This window comes from Puma concolor, chromosome A2, assembly GCF_028749965.1.
Source record: "Puma concolor isolate L17-30 chromosome A2, mPumCon1.1.hap2, whole genome shotgun sequence".
Taxonomy (NCBI): Eukaryota; Metazoa; Chordata; class Mammalia; order Carnivora; family Felidae; genus Puma; species Puma concolor.
In genome coordinates, this window is record NC_141668.1 from 89,163,069 (window position 1) to 89,184,236 (window position 21,168).

Consider the following 21,168-nt stretch of genomic DNA (forward strand, 5'->3'; position numbering starts at 1 on the left):
CAAAGCTCAGGTTCATCTGTTACATAAAGTGAAATGAAGAGCCTGGTGTGCCTTTTTTTTCAAAGGCAGATAAATTTTTGAGATGCTCAGGCTTCATTAAATCCAAGTCCATAAGCAGGCAGGTTACCTGCTACAATGCTAATAAGCTCTTGAACATTCTGTTTTTGGGATTTGAGCGGTTTCAAAACCCTCCCATGCATTTTGGTTGGCTATTTGGAGAATTAAGGTAGGTACTTCTGTCATTTCTCAACCCAACTTTTATCTACACTCAAACCATATTATCACAAATCTAAATATATGGACTCCTAAAAGCATTCCTGAAAGGTACACCAAAAAGGACCAACAGCATTTTTTACACTCTGCACACAGGCTCACACCAAGGAAGTTTTGTGTGATCTGATAATTTTAAGTTGATTACTATCTTTAAAGGGGCAGACATAACAGATCAAGCCTTCCCTACCACATTACATACTCCCTTCCCTCTCCCTCAGCCTCCGCAAGGGCATACGCCACCCCATCCCCACATCCCCCAAAACAGAAAAACACACCTACCCATTCCAGGGCAGATTCTTTGGGTTTGTTACCCACTCCACGCACATACCAGGGAAGACTCATTTTCTCAAAATGTACCTTTGGAGGCAGGTACCTCCTTTCTCTGTTAAATAGGTAAGAATACAGGATCAAACCACACGGAGTTACCTGAAAACTATAGGGGTTTTAGGGGTTACCTGAAAACTATAAAGAACTCCCAGGGCTTGCAGAGGTTCATATCCTTGTTTCTCTGAGTCCCACTGCAGATGGGACTGGCAAATGGGATCCCACTATAAGCTGCCATTATACAGAGTCCATATCTACGACATGAATTAATTTTCTGGGCCCTGGTTCACAATTATTTACATATTCTATCCATCCATGGGGCAGAAATCAACCACTATCCTATCATGTAGGATTTTAGAAAGACAAATTCTCTATATGGGACCTTCCTGAAGACAGGGCTCTCCCATATTGCCATAAAATAAGACCAACCAAGTCCCTAGATCTATCATTGTGGATTATGCTCATTTTGACAGGGCAGTGAGACTGAATTTGAACCAGGGTTTGAGACACATAGGAAGCACACGCTACTGGCTATTGAGCTCCAGAAAGAAGAACAAAGAGGCAAACTTAAAGTAAAAAAGGTCAGGAAATTTTCTACTATATTAAATAATTTTAAGTAAAACATTCCAACATATTTACATATAGATAAAACATTTTGAAATGCATTCTTACATCCTCAGAGGCTCGCTGAAACAAACAAACAAAAAACTTTCCTTAAGACTTCAGTGCTTTTTATGTACATGGTAAAAATCTATTCAAAATAGGTTGAAAATTAAGGAACAGAAAAGTTAAATACAAATCTGTAAATACAGATAAATACTATTTTTTGTACCCTACTTTCAATCTATCAACAGCTAGGATGTGAATTTCTGTATGTAAAGCATTTGATGAAGATGGGTGCTAAAGTCAATGCATTGAAGTATTTTATAACATTGTTTAGAATCTTTAAGTTCTGCATTAGTGGCGGAAATGGTGCAGGCCCTCTAAAGCTTCCACTAAAGCTGAGGTGCTACAACTACATGTTCCTTCAGAAGGCAGTCTGTATCAGAATGTAGATGTATCTGATCTTGCGTGTGATGATTGCAAAGGAAGTAGCTGGGTGAAAATCTCATTTCTTTCTAGATCTCCATTAAGTACTGATTAGAAAGGAGGGGGTCCACTTTAGATTAAATTAGTCAAGTCACTGCAAAATCTGAGAGTTAAAGCAAACAAACCATAGGGTTTGGTTGGAGTTAGACCCATGCTAACACGACTCTTTCCTGGGATCTGCCCACTTTTCTCCTGGCAGTGTTTTCTTTATGAAAACTAAAAAGAAGTCAGTAAGAAAACATACTTGAAAAATGGACTGTTAGCAGGAAATCTCAGCAGAGAAGGCTTTAGGCAGGTTGGCTAATACTTGTGCTTTGATTTGGAGTGAGGTAGTACTTAGAACTACAAGAGCAAGACCTTTTTGATGGCGAATTGGCTTAAAGTTCTCCCCCCCACTTGAACAACTATGAAGAGTGCCTGAAATAGGCATTTTACTCATTCATAGGCCTACCCCCCCTGGGTCTGATAAGAATTAACTGATAACTATTATGGACTTCCAAGGAAGATACTAAGTTATATCAAGAAATTAGCTTTCTTAAATACATGGTCTTTAAGGTTACTTTACTATTAGCAGCAACAGAAGTTCTAGGGGCGCCTACTGGTCACAGTAGTGACAAATGAGCACCAAAAAGAATTATTATAATGGACTGAGGAACATTAAAACGTAAAAATACACAAGCCTATGATTACACCGAAAAAAGAGAAATGTAAAAGAGCCTACTATGTCATTGCCCATTAAACCAACTCCTTACTTTGAAGTTGATAATTAAATGGAAAAATAAAGCATTTAATCTGCCTTTCCAGTAAGAAAGGATTGTATTTAAGGATGACCAAATAGCTCAGGTTGAGGAGGGATAGCTGTAGTTTACAAAGAAACACCAACTAATAAGTGCTGAAGAAATGAGAGAAATGGAAAAAAAAATCTCAAGCCTTAATAAAATTATTGATTTAGGCAAGGATTATCACTGTTAAAACCCCTGGGTGAATGGCTAATGGGAACTGGTCATTCATTCAATGCCAAAGGAAAACCAGATAGAAAACTCACAAGTCACAATGGAGAAAACGTAAGTGGGGGATGAGGCTATCAGCATCATTTAGTGGTAGGTCAACTAGATATTATGTGTTTTCTGATGTGATGAGATTTAAAGCATGTGTCTCATCTAGGATATATTCCAGCAAAAAAAAAAATGTTTTGTTCAAATCCATGAAGCTTTTAGATAAAACTTTTAGATTACAGGTAATTCAGGAAATAAAGGGACAAGCGATACAACACCTTGAAAGAACAAAATGGGGATTCTACAGGACAACTGCCCCAGTCTCTCTTCAACAACTTAATGTCATAAAAGGGACTGCACTGGATTAAGATAGACTTAAGGGACTTGAAGGGACATGACCAGTTGTAGTGGCAGGTCACAGAATGGATACTAGTCTGGACAGACCAAGTATAAATTTGAGGACAAATGGGGAAACCTGAATATTATCTGAGGTAAAAGTATTCCAGATGAGGAAACAAGGATTGTTGACTGAAAAATGACTTACAGAGCACTATGTAGAATATGATCTTACTCTGGTTAAAAAATGTAAGTATATATGCACAGAAAAAGATCTGGAAGGATATGCCTTAAGGTGTTAGTGATAATCTTTGAATGGTAGCAATATAATGTTTTTATTTTCTTTTATTTTTTCTATTCTTTTTTATTGCACTCATAATGCTTCTTTAGTAATAAAAGGTTATTTTTAAAGAACTTCTAGAAAACTGAGGGTGTGCCCCTTCTGTTAGTTAGCTCTGATTACAGAAAGTCTGTACACCAGCAAGTACCAAAGTAAGGATGCTACCCATCTGGTGAAAGCATATATGATTGGTACGTAAAGCACTTAAAGGAAATAACTTCTGGAACGCTCGGCTTATAAAGGTAACACTAAAGGGTAACAGGAATGTCACTGCACAGTAAATGCAGGCAAGAGGGACAATTTATCTTTGAAATAATTCAATTAAAAAAAAAAAACACAAGTAAGATACATCTTGCTATGTGCGTCATTCACCCTCCAAATCAAGTCTTGACTACTAGCATTTACCCTTAGTGGGGGGACGTCTAGTGTCTAGTACTTAAAATGTGTAAGTGAGTAATTTCCCAGAGGCTCGTACCCCATCCCAGCTGGGTTCCTCCTCTAAGCTTCTGGAGTGGCGTTGGGTTCTGAGTCCTCCTGCGGAGGGGCAGCCGTGGCTTCTTGCTCGGCAAGCGCCTCCCGAAGCTGGCTGCCTAAAACTGCATCATGAATGCTGTAGAACAGCAGCTCCTTCAAGGCAGGATTTTCAAAGAATCGATTTTGAGTGAGGTCATTCACAACTTGTGCTATAAAAGAAGAAAGGAAAATTAGCCCACACTTTGGCTATCGGTGTCTAACATTAAAAAAATTAACACTCTTAGGTAGTTTAAATACTACAGTGATAGAGTAAAAAGTGTCACTCCAATCCCTGTCCCCGTGATATCACACCCCAGTTGCAGGAAACTACTTTCTCGCATTTTCTTTCAGTATTTCTTTATGCAGATATAAGTAAATACAAATATATATATTCTTATTTTCCCCTTTTTCTTACCCCAAAGTATCTTTTTAACATTATATATAGATTATTCTGGATTTTTTTTTTTTTTTTTTTTTTTTTTTACCACTACATGATACTCTATCATGTGGATATACCCTAGTTTATTGAACTGGTCCTTTTCTTTGATGCTTAAGGTTTTTCCAGTCCTTTATTCTATAGACAGTAACCAGTTTCTACAACTGCTCACAGTTGATCAACCACGTACATGTGTCATTTTGAATACATGCAGCACATTGCTGGATGTGCTGGGTTAAAGGTTAAGTGCATTTGTAGTTGGGAAAGATCATGCCGCCCTGCCCTCCACAGAGGCTGTTCCATTTTGCACTCCCAGCAGTAGTGTCTATGAGCACTTGTTGTCCCACAGGGTGCCTACAGAGCATGTTTGCAGACATTTTTCCTTTTTGCCCATCTGGCAGGTGAAAAGCGATGTCTATGTAGATTTCATTTTCAAGCACTTTTTGGTTTCAACCAAAATTTAATATAAAGCAAAAATAGCAGGCATTGTATGGAAAAACCTAAATGATTTTATAGAACTATGTTTAAGGCAGCCTTTAAATAATCATTAAATGTACCAGCCCAGAACAGTGGTTTATAAGCTCCTTCCTTCCACATCCAGGTCAGGAGGCCTGCCACAATGGCCCAGTGAAAGGGGTGCCCGGAAGTGGCTAATTTCAAAGCTAGCTTTAGAGTGATTTTCAGAATAATTTTCATTTTTGCCAAAAACAAAAATTAAGGGAAAATCTTCTCCAACTTTTTTTTTTTATTGTTTCTTTTTTTCTTTTTTTTTTTTTTTTAAATTTTTTTTTTTTCAACGTTTATTTATTTTTGGGACAGAGAGAGACAGAGCATGAACGGGGGAAGGGCAGAGAGAGAGGGAGACACAGAATCGGAAACAGGCTCCAGGCTCTGAGCCATCAGCCCAGAGCCCGACGCGGGGCTCGAACTCACGGACCGTGAGATCTTGACCTGGTTGAAGTCAGACGCTTAACCGACTGCGCCACCCAGGCGCCCCTATTGTTTATTTTTGAGAGAGAGACAGAGAGCAAGCAAGGGAGGCAGAGAGAGAGAGAGAGAGAAAGGGAGACACAGAATCTGAAGCAGGCTCCAGGCTCTGAGCTGAGAGCACAGAGCCTGACACGGGGCTTGAACTCACAAGCCATGAGATCATGACCTGAGCCGAAGTTGGTCGCTTAACCAACTGAGCCACCCAGGCGCCCCAATCTTTCCAAACTTTTAAAATGCTATTAAAAAAACAGAAACAAAACTAAAGTGTTAAAGCTTCTCCCCATTCTAGAAATGTACTCACCGCTGCATCCTGCTAAATACACATAAATACCGACATCTCCATATTCTTTTACAATCTGTAATAATGTTGAAATAAAGTTTAGTTTCTCTTGACTCCGTGCCAGATGCAAGTCTCTTTCTACCAATATGTATCTACTGATACAAGACACTAGTTCATTTGCTTGAGCTACTGGGCCTCAGTAATTATGCATTTTAAAAAATTATGCATTTTTGAGCTAATCATTTAAAACTAATTTTGTATATAATTTTTACATGGACAGTGATCATGAGGGCTCTCAAGGAACTCTTGTTAAATTTTATGTAGGTGGAATAAAGGTACTGATTTTTAGAAGAATCCTCTGTAGAGCCGTATCCTGAAATATTCACTAAGAGGTGACTGATGACTGGGATGTACTTTAAAGTAAAAGCAGCGGAAAGCGGGTGTGGGCTGAATGAAACACGACTGACCATTAACTGATGAACTGTCGAAGCTGAGTGATAGTTACATGGGGCTTCGTTACACTATGCTCCTTACTTTTGTATAGTTCTGAAATTTTCCACCATCAAAAGTGGAAAAAAGCAACAACAAAGAAGAATTTTAAGAGTTGAAAAGGGACCCTAGTTCAACTCTCATTTTACTGATGGCAACAGAGATACGAAAACCACTCATTTAAGATGATGCTTACCCCGGCCAGAGTTTTTACACCAACAGAGTCAATAAAATTGACTTGTGTAAAATCCAGAATGATGGTGTGGATGTTATCCCCTGGGGGCATAAATCTTTGCATTTCTTCAGGAAATGTGCTCTTGATGACTATTGGGGGGTATTTTACTTCGTCATCCTCTTCTTCAGGCTTCGTGGCATCTTCTCCATCGACTTCTGCATCCTGTGAACAGTTACACCAAACCAGAAGTCTATGAACAGCTCACATTCATTTATAGGGGAAAATGAGTCCCTATATTGTCAAGCTACTGACTCTACCAAACCTTGTCTAAAATGACTGCCACATCCCAGCCTTGCAATGTGACAGAAAAAGGATGTGTACATAACATTCAGTGTTAGTTCAGTTTCTTTTCGTCTCTTCCTCCTCTTGTTTCTGTTCAATGAAATCCACTCTCCTTTGTCATCATAGCCATTTTCTCCCCATTTCTAAAATAGTTCCATGAACTTCAGCATGACCATGAGTTACCATAAGGCTTGAACAGCAAAATCCAGCCTTTGAGGTGTGTGGGTTTTGTTTGTTTGTTTGTTTGTTTACTGTCAGCTGAATAAATCTATATGAAGCACCCATGGTAAAAATTTATTAAGGTACTGTGTGATCTTAATTTAAACAAATGTTTTCCAGGGCTCATATCCCTACTTTTTTCAGAAGTGTTCACATGGCTGACTTTATTACGTATCTTTAATAATATAGAGGATACTTAGATTGTTTCTAAGCTTTCCTATTTTAGGGGCTTCCTGCTGTGTTAAGGCTTCCATCGTGAATAAAGGTGGGGGGTGGTGCAGATTAAGAGGAGGGAGAATTACAATGAAGAGACCACTCACCACTTTGACAGCAGTTGCATTGGCCATATTTGCATTTCCAACTTCCTTAGCATACTTCTTCATGGCCTTTCTTCTTGCTCCCATTATGAGCGCTGGGTTCACTCCAGTCTTTACAGAAGAACAATATATGCGAAATCATGTCTTGGCTCCCAGGAACCCACCAAATGCAATTAATCTTCAGATCTCCCCATGTGACTGTTTTCTATGCCAAGTAATCCCCCCACCTCTACCTTTCCCTCAGATATTGTGAACTGAGTCACTCTCATTAAAGGAGCATGAGTAACTTTCCTTATTCTTGTGTATATTTAGCAGGATGCAGCAGTGAGTACGCCAAAGTATTGAAGAGAATGTTTAAAGTAACATTTTTCAAACTTACTCTCAGATTCTTATATTTAAGAGACTATGTGGGTTGACGGGGAGATATTCTGTATAGTGGGCAGTGTGGAGTCAAGTTCTAACCATGACCAGAGGAACCCACATGATCTGAAGAGTAGGAAATCTAAAATTATTTTTTCACTCTTTTTCTTAAATTTTTTTTGAGAAGGTAGTATATGTATATGATAAACAAGAATGACTGGTGGTGTTGGGTACACAACAGTGTGAATGTACTCAATTCCATGTGCTGAATGGTAAATTTACCAAAAATGGTAAATTTTCTGGGTATTCTACCACAATAAAGAGAGAAAGGGAGAGAATGATATAGTATAAAAGGCATATGAAGACATTTGAGTGTCCCTCACACCCCTGTCAATCCACAGGTCCCCTCAAAAATAATCCATTTCTCATGACTCACCTTTCTTTTTAAAGCATTGCTATATAAGTCGCTATTTGCATAATAAATTGGGGCATTGATTTGGAATATTTTTATTCCAGGAATTTCTTTCACCTGAGAAAGAAAATGTGAGCAAATTTAACACGTGGAAATATTTCAGAGTCAAACTGTACCTACTCCCTCCTCCAACCTGAAAATCAACACAAAAGTCACAAAAGGCCCTCTTACGGTGTTCAGATAAAATTCTGTCACTACCCCACGTAGAGGAAGGAGTTCTGAGAAGAAAGCCTTGAAAATACACATTGTCATATTTCTTTGATAACATTAAACATATTTATTTATTTTGAGAGAGAGAGGGAGGGAGGGAGAGAGAGAATGGCCAGTAGGCTCTGTGCTGTCAGTGCAGAACCTGACGGGGGCTCAGTCCCATGAACTGTGAGATCATCACCTGAGCCAAAACCAAGAGTCGGATGCCAAAGCGACTGAGTCAAACAGGTGCCCTGAAGTGCAAGCTTTTCGCTCTGACCACTACACTTCCTTCTTTTCCAGCCCCCAACTTTTTGCCCTACATAAAAATAATAGTCAGCTGATCACATGACATACTTACAACCATTTAAAATGACAGAAAAATGTCCTACCTCCTCATATGCATCTATATCAATATACACGTCAGTGTCAGGAAGCTGTCCAAGCACTTTGTAGCTGGGACTGAAGAGAGAGAAAGTGTATTAAAATACCAGTGTGTTGAGGCCCCCGTATGTGGTTCAACCATGAGGTTTGGCATGTTTACATGTCATGTAGGGACTTGCTAGTGAACTCGGGGGCACTTGATCCTTGTATGGTACCTTTGCAGAGGGTTCATACGTATCACAATCCCAGTGCCATCCAGGCCCTCACACCCTGCCCTGAACGTACACGACACATGCATACACAGCACATATACCTCACACTACACAGACCGTACACACACACCCCTCCCCCTCCCACACACACCCCACCATCGGGTTAGGACAAAAGACTTGGGCATTTAAAGATGGGGGCAAAAGTGAACTGTGCAAAGTTCAAGCTATGCCAGGGAATGTGCAACTCAAATTCTCATCCACCGAGTAGACACAACTATCTTCCTACTCTTATTCTTTTTTTTTTTTTTTTTTTTTTTTTTCAACGTTTATTTATTTTTGGGACAGAGAGAGACAGAGCATGAACGGGGGAGGGGCAGAGAGAGAGGGAGACACAGAATCGGAAACAGGCTCCAGGTTCTGAGCCATCAGCCCAGAGCCCGACGCGGGGCTCGAACTCACGGACCGCGAGATCGTGACCTGGCTGAAGTCGGACGCTTAACCGACTGCGCCACCCAGGCGCCCCTTCCTACTCTTATTCTTAAGTAGGGGAGGAGTTTTTCTTTTTGTCTCCTGTAAGAGGCTCTGACCCATGGGGGTGGTAGTCAGCTGAAGGTGTGGGGAGAAAATGAAAAATTTCAAATTAGCCTAGAACTTTTCTTCAGTTTGGTTTGAATAGATTTTAAACATTATTTTTGGAGAGTCCTCCTCTTTTTACAGGACAAGGTGGCTCAAATTGGGTACTGTAATGATGACAGATACTATTTGAGTACCTCATATTACCTTATTATATCCAATGTACGAGGCTTATTTCCACTGTCGTGTGGATGAGAAATTGAGGCCTAGTGGAGTGAGTTGTTCAATGTCAGAGGCAAAGCCAGAATATGGCTCAAGGTCTTTGATTGACACTCCATGGTCTTGCTACAATACTCTGGTGTTCTTAGCAGGTATGCACAAATACTGTGTGAGTCAGAATATATAATACAAATGTTAGCTGTTTTTCTGGGTGGATTCCCTCAACAAGCTTGCAGAGAATACACCCTATACACCTGATACTGGACTCCGGGAACATCACCTCCACAATCAAGATACTGACAGTCTAATGGTATCTGTCGACAAACAGGATATATTTAAAGTCAACACCACAATTTCAGGCAGGACAACCACATCCATCCCAATTTGTACACTCACCTCTGGGTTCTGTAAATCACAGTCAGCAGAGCGATGATCACAGCTGTGATCAAACCATAGTCCAATCCCAGGAACAAGGAGGAAACAAAAGTGGTCAGCCAAATGGTCTAAACAAAAGACAGAAAGATTTATGTAGAATCATGGTAAAAATTTCCTAAGCGTCTCTCTCTCCCCTCACACATACACATAGTACCTAACCTTGCCTAACTTGATACTACATACAATAACTTCACTAACGTAGCTTTCTCACATTTTTATCAGCATCATCCACATGTTGTATGACATATTAACCTAACAATCACCTGTGTTACTTACCAGTTCTATTTTGCTCGTTCTCCAGAAAAAGGGGAGATCTGAGAATTGCATGAACATTCCTTTCAGGTTGACAATCACAATGGCCGACAGCACAGCCTGAAACAGAGCACATGATGCGTGCCTCTCTTCTTGTGTCCACAGAGCCCCCTTTGCTGGCTCCTCACTGTCCTCCTGCTGCCCTCCCCACATCCTCTCCCCACTCACTTCCCATGCAGCAGTGATGGTACATTTGGAGCCATGAACACCTGGATTTTCAGGACTTGGTTAGCTAAAATGGGCCTTGGAAAACCAGGCATATATCCTAGTAGCAAACCTGCATGGTGGTCAAGAGGTTCAGAATTAAACTTGGTACTCAAGGAATTAGTTCACTCCTGGTCTTCCTAGGTTATGATTTTCTCCACTCTGTATCATTCCTGATCTCTACTAGATTAAATAGATCAGCAAACAAATGTCTTAGGAGTGAAGGCCATCTTAGATTTTTAATGGAAGTATAAGGTCACAGAAGATCAAAGAGAGAAGGGACCTTGGAGATTAATCAGTCCAAACCCCCACTTTGCAGATAAGGAAACGGACACCCAGAGATGTTGAGATGGCTTTCCCAAGATCCAGATTGTGGGGCAGAACTGTAGACTGTGGAGCAGGATCCTGGCCCTAGCCTTGGCCTTTCGCACACCACCCTGCTAGGGTTACAGTAAAAACCCACGAGACAGTCACAGAAATGCAAACAAATAAAATAGAAAAATCCCTACACATGGAAAAAGATCACCCCACATCTAAGCTACACACCTGGGGCAATGATTCGAAGAGGAACCCGGTGGCTAATATGACCAGCAGAATCATTAGTGAGGCCAAACAACCTGCAAGCTGAACGAGAGAAGACACACAGAAGGGGCTTTTAGGAGACATGAGTAAGAGGTGGGGCAGAGGTGATCTTAGTGTTTTGATAATCACTGCAGGAAGATCAAGAAAATATGGGTTCAAACAAGTCATCAAAACAATTACATACACCAATATTCCTTCCCATTCCCTTTCTGAAGTTCGGTTTCTCTTATAGCTTTTATTTTTTATTTACTTTTTTTTTTTTTAAGAGAGAGAGCATGAGCAGGAAAGAGGGGCAGAGGGAGGGAGGGAGGGGGAGAGAGAGAGAGAGAGAGAGAGAGAGAGACCCAAGCTCCACACTCAGTGGATCCCATGACCGTGAAATCATGACCTGAGCCGAAATAGTCAAAACACTCAACCAACTGAGCCACCCAGGTGCCCCTCTCTTAGAGCTTCTATACAGAGGCTGAAATGATTAAATACCCTAGTAAAAATGCCCTTGCCAGGGGCGAGGGAAAGGAGATAATGGTGCTGCCTCGAGACCCACAACAGTCAAATGAGACTCTCCTGCCCAATGTAGTAGCCACCAACCACATGCAGCTATTACGTTTTTAAAATAAAAATGAGGTACAATTAAAAAATTCAGGTCTTGGTTGCATTTCTCACATATCAAGTGCTCAAGGGCCACGGGTGGTTCGTGGCTGTCATATTGGATGGTGCAAAACAGTGGACGCTTCTGTCACTACAGAAGGTTCTATTGGACGGTGCTGGCATCCTGACCATACCCAGTCCCAGGCTTTCATGACAACATCCTATGTGTGAACTTTGAGGTTTACTGGTAGCAACTAGTGCTGTTGTAGAATTTTCAATTTAACTGGAGAATATACCTCTTTCCTACAGATTCAGTTCCTGGGATTTGCTTCAATCATTCATGCCTTTCTCTGATTCACTACACAGCTCACTGGAGCATCAATCTTCAGACAGAGAAGTTTTGCTGGGGTTCAAAATAGGATCAAGGGATTAAAGTTTATCATCCCAGGGGTGCCTACGTGGCTTAGTGGGTTAAGTGTCCAACTCTGGATTTTGGCTAAGGTCATGATCTCATGGTTCCTGGGATTGGGCCCCGTGGTGGGCTGCATGCTGGCAGTGTGGAGTCTGCTTGGAATTCTCTCTCTCTCTCTCTCTCTCTCTCTCTCTCTCTCTCTCTCTCCCCTCCCTCCCTCCGTGCCTCCCTCCCTCTACCCAGCTCTCTCACTCTCTTTCAAAGTAAATAAACTTAAAAAAAATTTTAAAGTTTACCACCCCAAATCACCAGTCCTCAGAGGCCAGTTGCATACACACCTGTGTCTTCCCTCCAGTCCCCTCTTGAACAAGGCTTCGAGATAAGGAGCATGAAATTGAGAAAGTCTGGAAGAGTGAGCCAATGGAATTGCACAGTCCCAGGGCAATGAGCTCCTTTTCCAGGGGGAAACAAAGCACACACAAGGTCAGTCATTCTTCAGGAAAAAAGGCATGATGGCCCATTTAATACACATTTTCAACAGTAGGAGGTGTCTCTTCATTCTTTTTCTAGATACAAGAGTTTGTTGGGCATGAGTTTAAAATAGGGATTATTGAATAAGTTAAGGTGGGAGAAAAACAGAGTTCTTGTTCTGTCAGAGATAAAAGCTGCAGTCATTACCTAGTCCCCTCTTTGTTAAACACACTCTCCTACACTAAAAATGGTTTTTTTTTAAGATAACTGCAGCAAGGGACAAAATATTTTTGTTACGAGTAATTTACTGGTGTATAGAACTATTGGCATCTTTTAAATGCTTGATCTCTTGCTCTTTGACACATGCCACAGTGTCCTCCTAGGACCAGTGAGTGAGTCCTGCTCTCAGGGATATGTCCTGTCTTCCTAGTTGGATCACTGTGTCTTGTGTGAACGCGGAGCATATAATCTTCTCTTAGAAATGTATGGTGTGTTAAAATAGTCATTGTCATGCCAAAATTATGGCTTATGGTATTCAGATTAAATACCTTATCTGTAGATAGTGAGTCAGTAGATAGTTATAAAAGGAGGTGGCAAAGAATATAATGTGGAGTTTGAGTGATGAATCATATGTTCCAAGTTTAATGAACAAAGAGAAGTCTTCCTGTAGAGTAGAATGGTTCTAGAACAACATTTGCTTCTCAGGCTGTGAGCTTTAAAAACAGGGCCAACGTCTGTCAGAGTGTGGCAAACTGAGAGCCTCCGATCAGAGATTTCATCTTCCTAACAAGACCCCTAGCTGTAACATGAGGTAGGACTCTGTACCTCAGTGTTCTAATGATCTAATGCACATAAATAATGAAAAAAAATGTAGTGTTGAATAAATACATCATCAAACTAGAAGTTTTTCTATCAAGATAGAGAAATCCAATTCATTTGCCTTATGTAGCATAGCAGGATGATTATACCACAATGAAGTATCTGCAGGGAATTAATGATCTTTACCTGATTGCCATCCACCTGGTAGCCATGTTTATTTGCCAAGGTCTTGGCCATTGAGATGGTCACTGAAAATCCAACAATGGCTATGGCGATGGCATCCACGTACACGAGGTGGAAGAGGCTGGTGTCCGGGTTGGCTGGAGGTAGTAGCCTGAAAGGTCAAGCTGACTTTAACCTGAGTGTTGTGACCACTGGGAAAAAACATGCAACTAGAGGGGAGCATTTCAAAAGGGCATCATCTGCAAATGAGGCGATCAATGCTTGGATATTTGTTTGCTCTGCTTTGGCAAAAAGGAGAGCCCTCTTTGACACACACAGGTTCTTTTTAGGCCCCAACCCTAGAGTACCAGCTTTCTACCTGAATGGGTTATCAGGAGACATCAGATGCCGTTTTATTTAGAAAAGGAGTAACCTCATACCTCATGACACCCTGTATGGCAGGTGTGAGTAAGACATGGAACAGGAAGAGAGGGTCAGCGAAGTTCTCAGATGGCACAAGACATTTGAACCCAAGTCTGAGCTCAGGGAGGGTGCTCAACAAGGGCCATCTGAGAGGAGAACGACTATCCAGACTGTTCCCCCTTGTTATTTCAAGTAAGGACTCTGCTTTCTAGGCCCCCTTCAGGTGAGTCTCTAACATGAAAAAAGAGCAACAGAAGATTATACTCCTTGGGACTCACCTGGGAGTCCTGGGTAATTGGAGGGGCCAGTGGAGAACCCAGTTTTTGTGGTCCATTCTTACAGTTTGGAACCCTTGTCGTAAAGGAACAGAATAGGGATTCCCCAGAATGGAATGGGGGGAGGGGCGACAGAGGTTTTCAGAGGCACCTGATCCAATTCAAGGCATTGGTCTAAATAACAATTAATTCATGTACTATATTATTATTATTATTTTTTTACAATAGCCATGATTTTTTTAGGTGCTGCCTCTCTGCCAAGTTCTGTGCTTATTTATCTCTGCTAGCCCTGTGAGCTAGGCACCACTATATTCCCCATTTACAGATGAAGAAAATGAGGCATAGTGAAACTAAGCAACTTGTCCAAGGTCAAATGGCTCATCCACCAAGTACCACAAAAACCATGGGAACCTGCCTCCCTGCAACTATTTCTCTTATTGTGTCATATCCTAGTGATGAAGGGGGTGGTGTCTCAGGTTCTGGGAGGGAAAGGAAGGGAGAGAAGGAAAAAAAAAAAAAAAAAACGAATGTATACTAAGCCTATGTTACGTGCCATATACTTGACCTATGTTATCTGTCCTTACAACAATCCTGTTAGATAGATGCCATTATTATCCTAATTTATAGGTGAAAAGAAATGGATCCTTGCAGATGTTAAATAATTTGCCCAAGATGGAGTAGGGAGTCAAACCCAGGAGCTCTGACTATAAAACTTACTGTCTTTCCCTTACACTTTGCTATAGAAGCATTAGCCAAGAGGGAAGACCTTGTAGCAGATTTGGGATTGCAGAATATGAGAAAAGAACATATTCTGGAATGAGTTAAGGAAAGTAAACCAAGAAACAGGATACATTGCCATGGCTGGGATCTTTAAGAGTCGACTGTCAGGGTGCCTGGGTGGTTCAGTCGGTTAAGCGTCCAACTTCAGCTCAGGTCATGATCTCATGGTTTGTGAATTCGAGCCCCATGTCGGGCTCTCTGTTGTCAGCATGGAGCCTGCTTTGGATCCTTTGTCCCCTTCTCTTTCTGCCCCTCCCCTGCTCATTCTCTCTCTCAAAAATAAACATTAAAAAAGCAAAAAGAGTCAACTGTCACTAGACACTGTACTGTGTGTGTATAGATAAATGTGGTAGTTTGCTTTCAAATATGGCCACCAGCCATTCCTCCCATACTTGTGGGAGCTGCTCCCCCCATGTAGAGGAGGAATCTGTTTCTCTTCTGGTCAATCTGGGCTGGATTTGTGATTGGTTTCGACCAACTGGATGTGGTTCCAGTGACGCTATATGAGTGCGTTTAGCAGCTCGGCACCTCCTGCTTTTCTGTCTTGTTTCTCTGAGCCACCATGTGAAAGACTCTGGCTACCCTGCCGGAGTCATCACGTGGGGAGAAGATGGCAGCCAGCTGTCCGCCACTGCAGCCCTCCACCTGAGGTATCAGAACATGAGTGAAGCCCTCATGGAGCCTCTGGCACCAGGCACACCTTCAGACATCTGCAGCTGCATGACAGGCCCCGAGCGGAGCCACCCAGCTGCCCTACCTAGGTTGTGAATTGTGAGCAAATAACTGGATGTTGTTTTAAGACTTCGTTTCGGAGCTATTATCCAGCAGTAAGACTCACAGATAACTGAAACAGTACTAGGATATGTAGATACATAGTTAGAGAAGCATTCTTTGTTTTCTGCTTGGTTTTGGGCAAAGTTCCAGAAAGGGTGGCCAAGTTTTAGAAAAGGTAAAAACCTGTTCTTCCTTTAAAATATGGCTCTCGGGGCGCCTGGGTGGCTCAGTCGGTTAAGTGGCCGACTTCGGCTCAGGTCATGATCTCGCGGTCCTTGAGTTCGAGCCCCGCGTCAGGCTCTGTGTTGACAGCTCAGAGCCTGGAGCCTGTTTCAGATTCTGTGTCTCCCTTTCTTTCTGCCCCTCCCCTGTTCATGCTCTGTCTCTCCCTGTCTCAAAAATAAATAAAATGTTAAAATAAATAAATAAGTAAGTAAGTAAGTAAGTAAGTAAGTAAGTAAATAAATAAATAAATAAATAAATAAATAAATAAATAAAATATGGCTCTCACACATGGAGGAAAAGCAACATATTTGGGTACAATGCAATAGGGAAAGGAATGTCTTGGGTAGAATTCACATGTAATCAAATTATTTGATTAGTTACTGAATAGAATTATGTATTGGATCTAGTCGAAGACTAATGTTTATCCATGACTAATTATGTTGGAGACCCAGGTGTGAGGTAACAGAAACGGCCAACAACTGAGTACTGGATGACGGCATTCTGGGTCCAGGCTAGGACTCACCAGTGTCTCTCAAATGTTGCCTTCTCTGATAGCCTACCTCACACAGCCACCTGAGCCCCTCCCATCCCTTACCTGGCCTCTCTTGTCTTCACAGCACTTCTCACTATTTATTCTCTGTATCCCCTTCCCCTGTTCCCCTGGATAACATAAGCTCCATGAGGGCAGACACTTTTTTGCTTGTGTGGCTACTTTTGTTTTTAATGGCCGTGTCCCTGGCACATACTAGGCACTCAATAAACAGATGCTAAATCAGTGAACTTTCTCACCTTATAAAATGGGGAGGGGACATATGTCAATAGTGTTATTGTGGGCACCAGCGGAGGTGGTGGGTATGAAAGTATTTTATAAGTTATAAGTCCAAATGGAAAACCAAGTGTTACTACTGGGTTATACCTTTACAGGGAATCATAAGTGACATGTTCATGACCGCAATCCATTGTTCTGAAGTGCACTGCGTGCTACCTCCTTTAACACTTGCTTCTGGGTGTTGGGGGTGAACTCTGGCTTGAAGAGCAGCCTCTACCCCTGTGCCTCCCAGGAGATTCTTAGATGGTACCAGAGGCAAGGCCACGTTCATCAATGCCCAGCACTTGGGCATCTGACTCTGCTCATCTCGAAACGAGGTGGCAAGGGAAAGAGACAGTACAAGAGACAGACAGAGACACACAGAGAGATGCAGAGATAGCCAGAGCATGTCAGAGAGGAACCAAGTGAGGTGAGAAGCTCATAGTTACTCTAGTGTCTTCAAATATAAAGAGAATAGTAAAAAAAATTTTGAGTGTTTATTTATTTACTTAGAGGGACAGAGAGAGAGAACAAGCGAACAGCAGAGGAATAGAGAGAGGGAGACAGAATCCCAAGCAGGATTAGCACAGTTAGCACAGAGCCCGATATGGGACTTGATCTCACGAACTGCGAGATCATGACCTGAGCCGAAGCAAAGAATCGGACACTCAACCTACTGAGCCACCCAGGCGCCCCAAGAATAGTACACATTTTTAAATATAGAGTTAGACAAAAGAATATTAATGACAAAGCATATATCATTTGAAACTAGAAAATTTGTTGAAATAAAGAGCCACAGAACTTCCAGTTAACATGTCTTAAATATTTTCCAGGTGCGCTCCAGGTGTTTTATGTGCACTAGCTCCTGTAGCTTCACAGTTACCCTCAAGACAGGCATTGATTGCTGTGCTAACCTGGAGGAGACCAGGGCTATGAGAGGAGATGCAACTTGCCCAAGGTCACACAGCTAGTAAGTGTCAGGCTAGATTTAGGTCTTTTTGCTCTTAGTTCCTATGCCGCCTAAGGAGAGATTTTAAAAACCAGGAAGTGCTAAATAATAGGAAACAAAAGAAAACACTGCATCCCATTGTTGTGGGATTGTAAAATGGTGTAACCACTATGGAAAATAGCACGGAAGTTCCTCAAAAAGTTAAAAACAGAACTATCATATGATCCAGCAATCCCATCTCTGGGTATTTATACAAAAGAACTGCAAGCAGGGTCTTGAAGACATATTTGCACACCCATGTCCATTGTTGGATGAATGAATAAACAAAATGTGATATAGATAGAGATATCTGTTTCACAACAATGTGAATATACTTAACGTACTAAACTATATACTTCAAAATGACAAAAATGATAAATTTTCTGGTGTGTCTATGTGTGTGTGTTTACCATGATTAAAAAAAAAAACCCACATACACACTACAAAGGAAAACACTCCAAAATTTCAGATATTTGGTATGTAGAAAAAAAGAGATATTTTTGATTGTAAGAATACTATAGCAAGAGTTAGAAACAATAACAGATCTGTTGATAACTCAAACCACACTGTTACTTAAAACTGTTCTCCTACCCCAGAGGAAGTGTCCCGACGACATCCACATTGTACGATTCTTGCAAGTTAAACCCAGCTGAAATGCCAGTTCCCATCACCACCTAAAACAGACATAAATCCAAAGGTGTCTTTTATAGATGAAAATTCAACCACTGCCAAAGTGAGTTTCAGTTTGTTAGCCAAGCCAAAATCTAGTCCCCCTTTCAGTTTTCAGTTTAAAAAGAATTATAGTTAGCTTCCAGCATTTCTAACTTCTCCTAATGGCTCTTCTCCACAAAATTAAAATGGACTCTACAGTTTACTTGTGGTCTGGAGTTCTTTTCTATTTTGCTTCGGCTAGTTGACTGTGAACAGAAAGAGCCATAAAACGTTTCAGGAGCTGGCTTTGCCTTTTGTAGTTGAAAGGAGTTTCTGGCTAACATGGCATGAACTAGGGATGCTGAAAAGTGTATGTGAGGGTAGTATACTGACAGGGTGTCATTACAAAATGGATGTTTGGATCCACAATCCTTCTGCTGACCCTGTTTCCACATCGGCAGCACCGACTGTGGTTAGAGGTGTCCACCAGCCCCCCGCAGTGGTCTTCTCCCATCTCAGTTACAGCCAGGGTCACAGTGCCTTTGTGCATGAGCCCTTCCTGGATGGTCAGGACATAGATTTAATCGGTGTGTAAAATACAACCCTTACTGAAGTGCAACAGAAAAATAAAAGAAGGACAGAAAGCAATTTTCTTCATCTTGAAGAACTGTTGCTATAGAACCTTCTGGGTGGGTCATTCAGTTGAGAATTAGGGCTGGCCAGGGCGGGCAGCCATCCCTCACAGTGGTGGCTGCTGCAGGGAACCAACAGTAAGGTAACATTATTAATAAACAACTGTGGTCATTTAAGAATGTAATAGAATATATAGTATTTCAGTACATGTGCATTATTTTTACAATAGTTCCCAAGTTGTTAGATGTAAATACATATTAAGTTGTTTGGACCTAACTACTTAATAAATGGAACTGCTCAGTATTTCTTTTGGCCTAGGAGTGCCAGGAACCAAGAAAGTATGGGAACCTTCGTCTCTTGCTCTTTTCAAAATAGAAACAGCTTAATTTTTTCAGGTGATTAAAGTTATGTGTGTTCATTATAAAATAAGCAGACAATAAAAATTTTGAGGAAGAAAAATCTCCCATCATCTCATCACTCCGAGGTAATTCATATTAAAATTTTTAGGGATGGCTTTCATCTGTATTTTAAAAATCATCCCTGTCTATACTCTCATAGATTTTCTTTGTTATCCATATATTTGTAAAAGTTCCCCTTGACAAATTCTAACCTTCTCTTGGCAGAACTGGGAGAAAAAAAAGGTAGAATTTCCTTGCTCCTCCCCTGTCCCAATCCCTCACCCAAATGGCTAGGCACCTGTGGCCCAAGTTGACTTACCGCAAAGAACTCTAAAGGAATAGGTGCCGGTAATTTCTCCTTAAATCTCTCATTAAACTCCTTGCCACCCAACAGCAAACCAAAAACCATCAGCCCGACGCCTAGGGAACACACGTTGAGGTTTTTAACATTCTGCAACACAGCAACTGTACTCTGTAACACAGCGAACACTGGATGTTTACATCAGGCAATGGCCCCTGAATAGACAGAGACACTAGTGCACGAATTCACACCAGCCATCCCCTTATTGCGCATTTCTAGTTAAAAGTTCTCAGACTGAAATGTCTCTCTCTCACCAATTAGGAGGCATTTTTACCCAGTCATACAGCTTTATGGTTGTAATTCTTATCCAACAATCTTATTTAGCTTTTATTTTTTAGAGAGAGAGAGCACGAGTGGGGAAGAGGGGCAGAGAAAGAGAGAATCTTAAGCAGGCTCCATGCTCAGTGCGGAGCCTGACACAGGGCTCGATCCCCTGACCTTGGGATCACAACCCAGGCCAAAATCAAGAGTCGGATGCTCAACTGCCTGAACCACTCAGGTGCCCTTCCAACAATCTTATAGTTGGTGTTTTTTTGATTTGGTTCTGGCTTAATGTAGTATTATCATACTTAGTAAAGTACCCCTTAAGCTGAGTCCTGAGCATTCGGAAGGGATTAGGGGTTGATATCAGCAAAATAATGCAAAGGTAAATACATAGAAAGGACTTTTGGAGGTGAAAGAGGGAGAAAGAAGTCACGTTAGCAGATGAAAGAGGGATCAGGTGCACTTCAAAGGCAAGAGAGTGCTGAAGTTTGGAAGAAGCCCAGAGACTTAGAAAAGTCACTTAATTTTCTCCGAGGGTTGCAGCCTCAGCACCCCAATATGCTTGGACTCTGGGAGAGTAGGTTACACTGAGTCCAGGCTCCACACCTTGCCTGTCAATGTCTAGGGCACGCTCAGTGCTTATCTGCTCTATTTCTTTTGTGATGAGGCATTGAGAGAAATCTCAGAGTAGGAAGCATGTTATCAGCTACTGTGGGAAACAAAGATTTTAGTTATTCAGGGAATGTTCTTAAAGCTTAATTCCATTCCTAATCAATCAAGGAATCAATTTAAACGTCACTTTCTCAAAATGACTTTCTTGGACTCCCTATTCAACTTTTGTAACACTTAACACAATTTGTAATTAATTACATATTGATGCAATTAATGGTTTACTATCCGTCTTCTCTTTGGACTGTGGGCTTTAAGAGGGCAAGGGCCATCTCTGTTCACCCACTGCCGTGCTCAGCATGTTGACAGGCACAGAAATACCTACACAAAGGCCATTGGTCCTTCTGGGCAAGACTAGCTTTAGCAGCATCTCAGAACTTCTGATATGCAGTATCTTAACTGTCATT

General features: G+C 41.4%; 1 protein-coding gene across 2 annotated transcripts in view; it reads right to left on the reverse strand.

The window, feature by feature from the left end:
- Positions 1-1,770: 1,770 nt before the first annotated feature.
- Positions 1,771-21,168, reverse strand: part of SLC26A5 (solute carrier family 26 member 5) — a 31,040-nt gene continuing 11,642 nt past the window's right edge. For both annotated transcript variants that reach the window (XM_086696878.1, XM_025929688.2), the window contains 13 exons: positions 19,787-19,939; positions 18,377-18,459; positions 13,537-13,684; positions 12,399-12,512; positions 11,025-11,102; positions 10,239-10,334; positions 9,924-10,030; positions 8,532-8,601; positions 7,915-8,007; positions 7,122-7,229; positions 6,262-6,462; positions 5,598-5,652; positions 1,771-4,040 (listed from right to left, as the gene is read on the reverse strand). In XM_086696878.1, the coding sequence (XP_086553004.1) occupies positions 3,856-4,040; positions 5,598-5,652; positions 6,262-6,462; positions 7,122-7,229; positions 7,915-8,007; positions 8,532-8,601; positions 9,924-10,030; positions 10,239-10,334; positions 11,025-11,102; positions 12,399-12,512; positions 13,537-13,684; positions 18,377-18,459; positions 19,787-19,939 (1,491 nt within the window). In that variant the 3' untranslated portion in view covers positions 1,771-3,855. The remainder of the gene's footprint in view (positions 4,041-5,597; positions 5,653-6,261; positions 6,463-7,121; positions 7,230-7,914; positions 8,008-8,531; positions 8,602-9,923; positions 10,031-10,238; positions 10,335-11,024; positions 11,103-12,398; positions 12,513-13,536; positions 13,685-18,376; positions 18,460-19,786; positions 19,940-21,168) is intronic.